The sequence below is a fragment of the Xyrauchen texanus genome, chromosome 37 (assembly GCF_025860055.1).
Source record: "Xyrauchen texanus isolate HMW12.3.18 chromosome 37, RBS_HiC_50CHRs, whole genome shotgun sequence".
In the NCBI taxonomy this organism is placed as follows: Eukaryota; Metazoa; Chordata; class Actinopteri; order Cypriniformes; family Catostomidae; genus Xyrauchen; species Xyrauchen texanus.
In genome coordinates, this window is record NC_068312.1 from 2,840,541 (window position 1) to 2,854,739 (window position 14,199).

A 14,199-nucleotide genomic window follows, 5' to 3' on the forward strand; every position below is an offset into this window, starting at 1 on the left:
TTTTAAATGCCTTTTTGCTTTTAAAATGTTCCTGTGTCATGACAAATATATTTAAAAAAAATAGTCCTTCGATGAAAATGAGCTTATTAAAACTGCATTTAGTACAGAAGTGTTTTATTTGAAAAGAGATGGGGAGATGTTTGTGGAGATACAGCAGAGGAGGACTCCTATTGGACTGATAAGAATGTGAGGTCTCAGTAAGCTGCTTATTGTGGAGAACAATAAAACTTTGAAACTGTAGTTTATCAAGGTGCAAGATGCTCAACATTTTAAGGTTGTTCAACAGTCAAGCTACACTTTTACAAAAAGTTTAAAAATAATACAGATCAATGTACAATAAATACCACCAATAAAACTAGAAAACATCATACTTTGTTAACTAACTGATTTTCAAAATGTAATATTGCACCATCCTTATGTTTTAAACCAATATTAGAGATTATAAAAAGGATCTAAGCTGTTCTATGATGTTCAGATGTCTACAAGCATACAGTATAATTCAGTATTATCACTGGATAAATATTACTCATCGATTTGTCCAGTACTGTATAAGAATGAATCATTTTCCTAAAGTGAAAGTACTTTTCTACTGTTCTAGTTTCTGGCTGGTCTGATTCATTCAGTTGGATGAAAAATATATTTTCTTTGTTACATTCTTCTGATTATTCATAAAGGAAATGCACACGCATGTTTCGTGTAAACACTCTGCATGTGTTTTTACCACCTGAATATACAAATACAGTTGAAATGTTACTCCATGGAATAGGACTTCCTCTATGCAAACAGTGCCGTTACCACAACAATAACACTACATGTGTATGTTTGCACGTGTTTTACATGATTTTGCATATGTTGTGTTTTCTAATCATTGTCTCGTAGATGATTTTCAGAATGAGTGGAAACCTTTCATTATCTCCTTTTTATTGTCATGTATTTGCCGCCTCTCTTGTATCTTCAGGCTTCTTGTCAGTGCTTCCCAGGATGGAAAACTTATTATCTGGGACAGCTATACTACAAACAAGGTAAAGCTGAAAGCCAAAGATCTGTGTGGACTTTAATGATGGTTTTATGTAGAATTGCGTAAAAAAATATACATTTTCCGAATAATCCAAATTAAACCCAATCCCACATTCAGTCTTTTACTCAATGGGCAACCCTCTACAATGCCAGTAAATCACTCGCATAGGCGACAATTTTGTGCTATGCAATTAAAAATGTCTGATTGGCCACTGGTTGGTAAATATTCAGATTTCACTCAGCAGTGATTTAGTAGTGTAGTGGTTTAGAAGTTCAGTAGTGAGATCATTTCACTGAGCGCAAAAATCAATTGTTTATACACCACTGTATAGTTTTAATCTTCTATATCTGAAAATGGTGCAAATATTTGATGTGCTGTGCATTGACATGTAGGTGCATGCCATTCCACTGCGCTCTTCATGGGTGATGACTTGTGCATACGCACCTTCCGGAAACTACGTGGCCTGTGGAGGTTTGGATAATATTTGCTCCATCTACAACCTGAAGACCCGCGAGGGGAACGTGCGCGTCAGCCGTGAGCTGGCCGGACATACAGGTACTCAAGAATAAACACAATTGTCAACTGTCCATGCAGTTTTTCATGCAGTCATATCTAAATTTCTGATGTTGTGCTCATAAACAACTCAGACAAACTTTGGAGTTTTTAGTTTTGGGGTTTAGTTCATTGTCTCATAATTTTTTCCTTCTTTTTTACTGCTGTTTTCACCAGGTTATCTGTCCTGCTGCCGTTTCGTGGATGATAACCAGATTGTAACTAGCTCAGGCGACACCACCTGGTAAGTTTAAGGAACTGCACCAGAACTAAGTACACATCCGGATGGATGGATGGATAGATTATGAGTAATGATCCAGTACAAAATAGAGTTTTAAGGAAGAGTTATAAAACTGAACATGTGCAGGAGTAAAGTCTGTGTCCTGATATATTTTTTGTTTGTTTAATATCAGTTCTCTGTGGGATATTGAGACCGGGCAGCAGACAACCACATTTGCAGGTCACACTGGTGATGTGATGTCACTGTCTCTGGCCCCAGACACTCGCCTGTTTGTGTCGGGCGCCTGCGACGCCTCTGCTAAACTCTGGGACGTCAGGGAAGGCATGTGCAGACAGACTTTCACCGGCCACGAGTCTGACATCAATGCCATCTGTGTAAGCAGCACTCACATACACACCAGATAGGGGTCACGATTGTTGACTAATCATTCATTGAACCAACTGGTCGATTAGTCCCCCTCCACCAGCATTCCTTTTTTATAGGCACACAACTCTTTCACACTGCAGGGAAAAAAAAAAGAAAAAATTCAAATCTTATTTTGACTGACTTTTCAAATTGCAAAAAACAGATCTGATTTTACTAGCGCATCCACATTAGTTGTCATATTAACAATGCAAACTTTCGTAGGTTCAGCTTGAGTGAGAGTTTAGTAATGGATGTTTTGCCATTGTTTGTTTTTCATGAGGGCAGTATCCAAATATAACACATTTGTCAATGACAATAGGAGAGGTGGCATGTTCAATGTTTGTTGCTGCTTGGGTTTACAACTGTCCCCTTTTAGCCAGGACGTCCCATATTTTGGTCTAAATTACAGTCTCATACGTTACGCCTATTTTAATTTAGCAGGCAGCAAAACATCCCATATTGAAAGCTTTTTGTGACATATGAATGAAAGGTTCAAACAGTGAGACTCTTAAATAATACCCCCATCTTGTATTGAAGTGCTCAAAATGCTCAAGAATCCCGTATTCGCTTGAGACATTCAGAAGTTTATCGCATTGTGGTGGCTTGCAGCCTGTGTGGGTTACAGCACCTTTAATGCATCTCTTATGGCTCAAAGACTTGGCTTCCATTGTGACAGTTTAGAAGGGAATTTCTGTTTGTAATGAGTGTGGCCATCAGTAGTGTGCAGATTATCTGTATCCATTCCTATGACAAAATTTGTATTCAGATGGAACCAGATATGGGCAGGGCTTAACCCGGAAGTGTGTCAAAACTAAACGAAACCCCATTAACATTTTTTTATGTAATATGAACTAACATTAGCTAGCAATGATTTGAGGCAAAAAAATTGCTTTATTCTACAGCCGTGGCCAAAAGTATTGGCAGTGACTAGAGGTCGACCGATATTGTTTTTTCAGGCCGATGCCGATCTTTTGAAATCCGGGTCGGCCGATGGCCGATTACTGCTGCCGATTTAATTTGGCCGATATTTTCTTGTTTTTAACCTCTTATTTGAACCTTTTATTTGAAAGATAAAATGTAACACAAATAATTACTTAAGATTAAATTTCTCAACAAATACATTTATTGAACACTTGACCAATCTGCACTTGTACACTTAAAATTAAAAATGTATAATGTAAAAACATATTGTATAAATAATGTATAACAAATATATTAAATAAACAAAGCAGGTGTTACGAACTGCTCCGAGACACGAAGGTTGAGATCCAAATGCAGCTTTAATTAAGGGGCAATCCAGACACGTAATCCAATATTCAGAGCATCCAAGAGAAGCACAGGCATAACTAGGGATGGTATCGTTAAGGTTTTAATGGTATTACTATCTTACCGATACTGCTTATCAATACGGTACTTTAACGGTATTCTTAACGGTTCTTTTTGTTATATATATATATATATTACACAAAGATAAACGTTATATAGGCACAGTGATTTAATTTCAGGAAGGTCTACTAACATTACTGTTCAGGTGTGGTCTAAAAAGAAATCTAATAAAGTAATCAATTGTAAAATAACACTGCATAGTTTATCATAGATAGATTAATGCTTATTAATGCAGAAGTTATTCATTCAGGAGCTGTAAGTGATTTTCTCTTTGCCTTTTGTTGTTTGATTCGCAGTAATGGCTCAATTGTCAGCATGTTCATTAGACTGCTTCCCCTTTAAGACCGAGTCTAATAGGCTCCTGATGCAGCATATTTTCTCCCAACTATTTCCATAACTACGTCCATTTAAGACATAAACTGTGTTTAAGTGAATCTCCAAGCCGGTCTTTTTGACATATTTTTGTGTATAGTTGATCGTTTAGACACGTACATGAAACCCAAAGTAGCCTATACTTTGCTTGTCTCTTTGCGGTGTGTTTCGGAGCGCGCGCCGCCTTGGGAACGGTATCTCTTGCGCTCTTTTTATTATTAAACGCGTCCCGCAATTTAGCAACAGTAGCTAGACTGCATTTTACAACAGTCACCGATCATGCTGATTCTGACGTTAAGTTTGAGTTTTAGGGAGAAATGTCAGTGCACCGCTGTGAAGGGAAGGAAGTTGTGCTAGACAGAATGCGGCTTATGTATAAATATTCTTTTTATAATCTTTGGAAGGCGAAATCTAAAATAAAATCAGACTAATAATCACAGATCTAAACCAGGCTATGTTTGAATGTTTAGTTCTGTCACTCATTTAACAGGGCTCGTGTTGTGCTCGCTGTGGCACCGCGTGAGCGAGATCTCTCTCTCTCTCTCTCTCTCTCTCTCTCTCTCTCTCTCTCTCTCTCTCTCTCTCTCTGACTGTGAATAGCTAAATTGCATCACAGACAAATGGTTTCATATTATTATACATAGAAATTGCTGGCGAGATAAAATAACTTTCTCTTTATAGCAATAAAGAATGTATTTTCTTAATTTCTCCAGTACCGACAGCAGAACCGATAACATCCGAGCTTACCAAAGCCAGTCCTTCAATAGCCTATAGTGCGTTGGTATCTTTTTTTATTACTTATTTCTCTGCTTTGAGTGACAACCCTCTCAAATATAAGACACAAACAGAACAAATAAAAGTCTCAGATTCACTGTCTGTAATAGCAAAATTCTTGCTTACTTATTGTGACATGATAGCAACCCTTCTGCTGTGATAATGCAACTTCAACTACGCTATCAATATCCAAAGTAGCCGAACGTCATGTCAACTATCGCGTTTGTCGCGTTTTTTCTCGAAGTTGGCAGTAACATATAGAAAGTTTTTAATTAAATATAAAGAAGTTATACAAATTTAATCCTTACTGTTTTCTCCAAAGAACTTAGCTCCTTCCATAGGCACTGGATGAGGTCTGCTCACTCTGCTGGGAAATGACTCTAGGGGCAGTGTGCATCGAACACGTGTTCCATAACGACACTAGGCTGCCCACAGAGGCGCCTGCCTAATAATCGGCTTGATATACTTGGATATTGGCCAATGCCGATTATGTTAAAAAATGCAAAAAATCGGTCGACCTCTAGCAGTGACAAAGTTAGTGTTTTGCAAAGTCTGCTTCAGTATTTGTAGATTATTTCTTCACATGTTTCTATGGTATACTGGAAAACAGTGATAATTATTTAATGAGTTTTAAAGGCTTTTATTGGCAAAGACATTCAATATATGCAAAGAGTCAATATTTACTGTGTTGACCCTTGTTCTTCATAACCTCTGCAATTCACTCTGGCATGCTGGATATCAGTTTCTGGGCGAAATCCTGACTGATGGCGATCCATTCTTGACTTATTAGTGCTTGGATTTGATCACAATTTGTGGGCTTCTATTTTTCCACTCGCCTTTTGAGACCAGGTTCTGTATGGGATTAAGATCCGGGGAGTTGCCTGGCCACGGATCCAAAATTTCAATGTAATGATCTCCGAGCCACTTCTTTATCACTCTTGCCTTGTGACATGGTGCTCCATGCTGGAAAATGCACGGATCATTACCAAATTGCTCCTGGATCATTGGGAGAATTTGCTCTTGCTGGACATTTTGATACCATTCTTTATTCATGGCAGTGTTTTTGGGCAGGATTGTGAGAGAGCCCACTCCCTTGGATGAAAAGCAACCCCACACATGGATGTCTCAGGATGCTTCACTGATGGCACGACACAGGACTCATGGTAGCGTTCATTTTTCTTCTCCGGACTATCGATTTTCCAGATGTCCCAAACAGTCAGAAGGGGGCTTCATCAGAGAAAAATATCTTTGCACCAGTCTTCTGCTGTCCAATCCTTGTACGTCCTGCATAATTTCAATCTGTCCTTGATGTTTTTCTTGGATATAAGTGGCTTTTTTCATGCACTTTTTGACACAAGGACATAGTCCAAAAGTCTTCGCCTCACTGGGCGTGCAGATGCACTCACACACCAACCTGCTGCCAATATTGAGCAAGCTCTGCACTGGTGATGACACGATTCCATAGCCGACTCCTCAGGAGGAGATGGTCCTGGCGCTTCCTGGACACTATGGGACATCTTGAAGCCGCCTTCTCTGCAGTTGAACCTCTCTTTTCAAAGTTCTTGATGATCCGTCAAAGGGTTCTTTCAGGTGCAATATTCTTTGCAGCAATTTCCTTGCATGTGAGGCCATTTTGATGCAAAGTGATGATGGCTGCACGTCTTTCTTTAAGGGTAACCATTGCGAACAAGAACACAATGATTGGAAGCACTTCCTTCATTTTATAGCAAATAGTCTGTTCTTATAATCCAATCAGAATGATAGTGATTTCACCTGACTAGTGCTCGTTCACACTTTCCCAGGTGCTGGTCATTTTGTGCAAGGACCAAAAAACATTGAAATTTGGGTTTTTGTGATAAAATGTTTTTTTTTTTGGCCAATGAAGCTTTTTGCAATTATTTAAAATGCATCTGATCACTCTGCACAATAATCTAGAAACAATGTGAATCAACACCACAACAACTGAAGCAGAAAACGTTGCTAGACACAAAATGTATGTCACATTCATAAACGAGTGCTCGTTTTTGTTCCATTTTGTTTGTTTTGTTCCATTTTGTTGCACTCATCTAGCTTTATGTAAGCTAGGGGTCTTACATAGGTCCTTAAAGTCTAAAATAAAATGAGATGATCAGGGTTTTCTCCTGTGTTGGCATACAGATGTCATGATGTACACACTGGTTAAGCCACCACACTGGTTAAGCCACTGGAACGCTACTAAAAGTGTTTATATGCAGAACAATATCAGGGTAATTGATTTGTGCAAAAAATGTATTTCATTTTACAGAAGAAGAAAAAGTCTTTACATGACTTAACACTGTGTTCACATTAATTTCACTTTTCATGTTATTCCAACGTTTGTGTCACAAGTTACTATACAAATCTAATAACATGACACCCGTGCACAGGAGGAGATGAAATAATTTCCCTAGATTTTGAGTCTGGATCGAATTTCAAGCACTTAAAGTTTTATGAGTAAATGACACATGGTCAAGACCAATACGTTAATTTTGATGCTGCTGTTTTTTTAAATAAAAGTATGTTGCTAATAAGTTGCTGGGTGGTCATTAAGGCAACCCTTAAACTAGTTGATTTTGATATGTATTTTTGCACATATTGTTCACACACTTGAATATGCATGTACACTTCTGTGTGTTGTAGTTGGCTAAATTTATCACTCTTCCTCCTCAGTTTTTCCCCAATGGGAATGCGTTCGCCACTGGCTCGGACGACGCCACCTGCAGGCTGTTTGACCTGCGTGCCGACCAGGAGCTGATGATTTATTCTCACGACAACATCATATGCGGCATCACCTCCGTGGCCTTCTCAAAGAGCGGACGCCTGCTGCTTGCTGGCTACGATGATTTCAACTGCAACGTGTGGGATGCTCTTAAAGCCGACCGCGCAGGTCAGTACGAAAGATGACAGAAAAATATCCTCCATAGTAATGTTCTGTTTAAAACCTGCCTTTTCGAAGACCAACGTTTTTTAGCGAGAAGACATTTGTAAACCATGTTTAAAAAAAAAATAGACCTCTCTACTCCCTGAATTTGATTGTATCATGAAATGTTACGTTGTGATGTTTTGGTTATTGTTGTTTTTCCCCGTCCCCAAGGCTTTTGTTACATTAGCAGAAAATAACTTTTTTCTTTTTACGCTTTGTATCAACACCAAATATGAAGTTGGTCCTATCAATGTACTTATTACATGTACAGTGAGGGAAAAAGTATTTGATCCCCTGCTGATATTGTATGTTTGCCCACTGACAAATGATCAGTCGATGATTTTAATGGTAGGTTAATTTGAACAGTGAGAGACAGAATAACAACAAAAAATCCAGAAAAACTCATGTCAAAAATTTTATAAATTGAATTGTATTTTAATGAGGGAAATAAGTATTCGACCCCTCTGCAAAACATGAATTATTACTTGGTGGCAAAACCCTTGTTGGCAATCACAGAGGTCAGATGTTTCTTGTATTTGGCCACCAGGTTTGGACACATCTCAGGAGGGATTTGTCCCACTCCTCTTTGCAGATCTTCTCCAAGTCATTAAGGTTTCGAGGCTGACGTTTGGCAACTCGAACCTTCAGCTCCCTCCACAGGTTTTCTATGGAATTAAGGTCTGGAGACTGGCTAGGCCACTCCAGGACCTTAATGTGCTTCTTCTTGAGCCACTCCTTTGTTGCCTTGGCCATGTGTTTTGGGTCAAATCTGGAATACCCATCCACAACCCATTTTCAGTGCCCTGGCTGAGGGAAGGACTTTCTCACCAAAGATTTGACTGTACATGGCCCTGTCCATCGTCCCTTGGATGCGGTGAAGTTGTCCTGTCCCCTTAGCAGAAAAACAAAAGCATAATGTTTCCACCTCCATGTTTGACGGTGGGGATGGTGTTCTTTGGGTCATAGGCAGCATTCCTCCTCCTCCAAACACGGCGAGTTGAGTTGATGCCAAAGAGCTCGATTTTGGTCTCATCTGACCACAACACTTTCACCCAGTTTTCCTCTGAATCATTCAAATGTTCATTGGCAAACTGCAGACGGGCCTGTACATGTGCTTTTCTTGAGCATTGGGACCTTGCGTGCGCTGCAGGATTTCAGTCCTTCACGGTGTAGTGTGTTACCAATTGTTTTCTTGGTGACTGGTCCCAGCTGCCTTGAGATCATTGACAAGATCCTCCCGTGTAGTTCTGGGCTGATTCTTCACCGTTCTCATGATCATTGCAACTCCACGTGGTGAGATCTTGCGTGGAGCCCCAGACTGAGGTAGATTGACAGTTCTTTTGTGTTTCTTCCATTTGCGAATAATCGCACCAACTGTTGTCACCTTCTCACCAAGCTGCTTGGCAATGTCTTGTAGCCCATTCCAGCCTTGTGTAGATCTACATCCTTGGACATCTCGGTCTTGGCCATGTTGGAGAGGTTGGAATCTGATTGCTTCTGTGAACAGGTGTCTTTTATACACGTAACAAACTGAGATTAGGAGCACTCCCTTTAAGAGTGTACTCCTAATCTCAACTCGTTACCTGTATAAAAGACACCTGGGAGCCAGAAATCTCTTATTGAGAGGGGGTCGAATACAACACACAAACAAGTATAATCTTTCATGTCTGTTTTAAACACATACCATTAAACATTCACAGTGCTATGGAAAAAGGATGTGAACCCTTGGATTTAATAACTGGTCGATCCTCATTTGGCAGCAAAAAACCTCAACCAAGCATTTCCGGTAGCTGCGGATTAGACCTGAACAACATTCGGGAGGAATTTTGGACCATTCTTCCTCACGGAACTGCTCAGCTCAGCCATATTCTTAGGATGTCTGGTGTGAACGGCTCTCTTGAGGTCATTCCACAGCATCTCTATTAGGTTAAGGCCTGGGCTCTGACTGGGCCACTCCAAAAGGTGGATTTTCTTTTTTTTTTTAAGCCATTTTGTAGTGGATTTACTTCAATGTTTAGGGTCATTGTCCTGCTGTGTCACTCAACTTCCACTGAGCTTCAGCTAGTGCACAGCCACCCTGACATTATCCTGTAGGATAACTTGTTAAACTTGGGAATTCACTTTTCCCTTGATGATGGCTGTTTAGGCCCCAAAGCAGTCCCAAATCATGATGCTCCTTCCAGCTTACTTCACCGTGGGGATGATGTTTTAATGTTCGTATGCAGTGCCGTGTTTATTCCATACGTAGTGCTGCATGTTCTACCCAAACAATTCAACCTTAGTTTCATCAGTTCACAAAACATTTTCCCAGTAGTGCTGTGGAGTGTCAAAGTTGTCTTTGGCAAACTTCAGGCACACAGCAATTTCTTTGTTTGGATAGCGGCTTCCTTCGGAGTGTCCTGCCATGGACACAATGCCTGTTTAATGTTTTCCATGTAGTACACTAATGAACAGCTATGCTAACCAGTTCCAATGATTCCTTCAAGTCTTGAGCTTTCACTCTAGGGTTCTTTTTTACCACTTTGAGCAATCTGCAGTGTACCCTTTGAGTAACCTTGGATGAACATGACTTTGATAGGGAGAGCCACAGTACTAAATCGTCTCCATTTATGGACAGATCTTTGAGATCTCTTTTTACGAGGCATTGTCCACATCAGCAGAAGCTTCTTGTGAATAGCAAACTCAAAATGTTTGAGTGCTTTTTCTAAGTCAAAGTAGCCCTAACTCAATTAGTTTATGTTGATGTCATAAGTTAAAACAGATTGTGTTTGTTCATTATTGTAACTTGGATGAAAATAAAACCAGATTTGAAGACAAATTTATACATAAATGCAGGTAATTCCAAAGAATTCACATACTTTTTCTTGCTACTGTATTTTTCCCTCAAATGACAACAAAGCACATCTATCATTTTGTGAACTGCTGTGCATGACTATCTATCTATACAAACAAGACAACAATATTGGCCTAAAAACAAGCTTTAATAACGTTCAGATGTCCTTTTTTTGTTGTCACTTTTTACTCTTCATCCAGCTGCTTTCTCTCCTTGTTAAACAAGATAAACCAATGACGTTTATCACAAGCACGAGTGAAACCGTATAAGAAGTCTTTTGTGATTCCCGCACGGTCACAGATTTCGTAAAATCTTTTGTTGCCTTTTACCCTTTACATCTGTGAGGAGAGCAGCTCTGATGTATGTATCTCTCATACTGTACGTCTCTTTGATCATTGATCAGTGGTGTATTTGCGTATCAAATTGAAATCTTTAATGACAGATTTCTTTCCAGGCAAACAAAAGACATGTGTTCCACCTGTGTACATTAACAATAGCATGCACTGTTAATTTAGCTCAATATACCTTTTATAAATGATGAGCAAGAGTAAGATGTTGCATGCTAAAATCCTATAGTGATCACCAGGTCTGCTAAGAACAAGCAACCTCTTCTGGTCAATAGTTGTAATAACATCACAAACTGAATGCAATCTTTTCATAATCCCTTGTTCAAAGAAATAAAATCAATCCTCAGTCTTGTCCGATGGGCCGTATTCAACAATACAGACCCCATGGGCCGGCAGTTGCTGACATAGTGTTTGCCTTTCACTGGCCTATCCTGTTCTAACACATCTCTGCCTGCGCTATTTTTATTGTCACTTTATGTACATGTGCTTTTGAAGTACATGTGGTTTTCAGTATCAGTATCTAAAATGGTAAACGGTCTGCAATTAAATAGCGGCTTTTTTTTAACCTTAGCGGTTACCAAACCACTTTGCACTGTGTCCCAATCACCCATTCACTCGCACACCAATGACGGCAGAGCTGCTGTGCAAGGTGCTAGCCTGTCATTGGGCGCAACTTGGGGTTCAGTGTCTTGCCAAAGGACACTTCGGCATGTGGAGTTGTGTGGGCTGGGAATTGCACCACTAACCCTGTGATTGGTGGCCGACCCGCTCTACCACCTGAGCCACAGCTTTTATTTTTATAAAATGAATCACTAAATTAACACATTAAATCAACAGTCCTTGTAATTACACGGTTGACCCTAAACCTGCTCGTACCCCAATGTAGCAGCAAATTTGTGAGGGAAATTCATGAGGGATTTATAGCAGTTTAACCCTCTGGGGTCGGCAAACGCGCCGGCGCGTTTTGCTGGATATTTTCGTCATTACAGCAGAAACAACTTAAAATACTCCGTCATTTTTGGGTATACAGATAAGTGTAAGACATCATTAGAGACTATAAAGGGTCTACTTTTATTTGTGTACACTCACAATAACAACAAAATCGTGTGCTTTTGTAAAATAAAGAAAATTAAAAGGTTGAGCTTTCAGCAGTCTCTGTGTTCACGAGCATATTTCAGAAACACGTCACAAAAATGAACTGAAACTCTGCTAATTATTTTCACTCAAATATGAAACATATGTCTAAAGAAAGCTTAAAATGTCTACTTTTAAATAAAACTATTCCAATTTAAAACAAATATTCTCCTGTAATGCAATCTGTTTGAAACAAAGCGATGTACAGTTTTTACCGGTCCATCTCATTATCTGTAATGTGATCCCACCCACCAGCAGAGCGCGCCATTCGTACGCTAATGTGCTGAGACGATCAATGCAAATGTACACGCCCCCTACTCTGAGGTAAACACTTTTCATTCATTTTTCTGCGCGTTTGCAATGACACGGCCAGAAAGCTCCAGGATATTATGGAAGATTTAACATTTTCCTCAGAAGAAGAGCAGGATTCCGATGAACGTTTGTATTTTGAAGAGCGATTTGATCCAGCTGAGGTTACAATTTCAGACGAGTAAGTCATTTAGTTTTCATTAGTTGACATGCTGTATTATATATACATGTACATGTAAATTGTATGCTGTATGATATAAATATGATGTGTAATATGATATAAAAATTATCACGAATGTTAGATTATATTTTATCTAGTGTTTAAAATGCCTCATTATCATCAACAAAGCTGCTTGCAAATATGTGTTCAGGTTAAATTAGTAAAATACACTTTAAATATTCCCATATTAGAAAATCAGAATGATTATAAATCAGCTTTGATCACAAATTGCATTTTACAATATATTTAAATAGAAAACTGTTCTTTTAAATTGTAAAAAGAGTTCAGAATAGCAATATTGTTTCAGTATTTTGCATCAAATAAATGCAGTCTTGGTGAGCAGAAGAGACTTATTTTAATGGTAGTGTAGGTCTAAAATTAAATAAAGTCATTATGTAAAGAAAATATATAGTCAGATTACTTCTTTTAACTTAAAACTTGATTTTGATCATTAAGTCTCCTCACATTAATTCTCTCTCTGTCACATTCCTCATTGATGGGCCCAGAGGAGTGGTCTTTGTGTCCTTAGGTGTAAATCACATCAATATTCATGATAGTTCACGCCTCCACGCATATTGCCATTCAACACTAAAATTGTCACACAAAAGTTAAATGACTATATTGTTTTGTATGAATGAGTGATCAGGATGATTTTCACATCATTTTGTAGCAAAAACTCTAGGCTACAAGATCCAGTTCTCAAAAGGCTTGTGGACAAATGATTAGTATGTGTTATATGGCCTTATTTCAGTGACTTAAAATTTTTGTTTTTTCAAAAACCACGCATAAACATTATTTTCTCAAAAATACAAACATGTACACACATGTTGCTCACATATTATTGTAGCCCAGTTTGTGCTGAATACAGTGTTATCAGACTTTAGCCATTAATATGATTTTAAGCAACTGAAAAAAGCACAAATGTCAAGGCATGTCAAAACTTCTCCAGGGCCCAAAATACCCTCAGACCCCAGAGGGTTAATACACCTATGATATAGTGAGACATTTGGTATAATCTAAAATTATCAAAACCATTTTTATTTATATAAACTATTATACTGATGAATCATCCACAATAAGACATAAAACATTTATTAAGAAAATAGTCCACTTTTATGTTCTTGAATATTCTGTATTTCTCAGATACAGACTTTGTGAAATCTTCCTAAGAGAACTACAAGTGTAGAGCTTCACAAACGGCAGAATCCGAAACAGACGAGAAGTTGTGGAGTTCAAATGATGCTTTTATATTATATACTGATTTGCAGATGCTCAAGTTGTTTTGTGAATTCTCCATGTGCATGTAATAGATCACACATCACAGTCTATATGTGCAGTCATGGGTGAACTCATCGTTTGAATATGGTCGGCATGTTGTTGTGTGTTTGCAGGTGTTTTGGCGGGTCATGATAATCGTGTTAGCTGCTTGGGTGTAACTGATGATGGGATGGCTGTGGCTACAGGATCCTGGGACAGTTTCCTTAAGATCTGGAATTAAAACCGGAAGGTAAACTCATCTTTGGCTAATTGGTCACTTAAAAAGAAAGTCTGTTAAATGATTACCTGAAAAGGTAAAGAGTAAACATGCAATGTTTTACTTATAATAATAATACAATGCTTTGTCCAAATGCATCTCTACTGCCATCTGCGGTCTTAAATTTGAGCTG

At 38.7% G+C, this 14,199-nt stretch overlaps 1 protein-coding gene across 2 annotated transcripts in view; it reads left to right on the forward strand.

Moving 5' to 3' along the window:
• LOC127630680 (guanine nucleotide-binding protein G(I)/G(S)/G(T) subunit beta-1) overlaps positions 1-14,199 on the forward strand; it is a 70,828-nt gene that overhangs the window by 54,714 nt on the left and 1,915 nt on the right. For both annotated transcript variants that reach the window (XM_052108329.1, XM_052108330.1), the window contains exons 5-10: positions 959-1,022; positions 1,411-1,573; positions 1,748-1,814; positions 1,984-2,185; positions 7,437-7,653; positions 13,924-14,039. In XM_052108329.1, coding sequence (XP_051964289.1) covers positions 959-1,022; positions 1,411-1,573; positions 1,748-1,814; positions 1,984-2,185; positions 7,437-7,653; positions 13,924-14,030 — 820 coding nt within the window. In that variant the 3' untranslated portion in view covers positions 14,031-14,039. The remainder of the gene's footprint in view (positions 1-958; positions 1,023-1,410; positions 1,574-1,747; positions 1,815-1,983; positions 2,186-7,436; positions 7,654-13,923; positions 14,040-14,199) is intronic.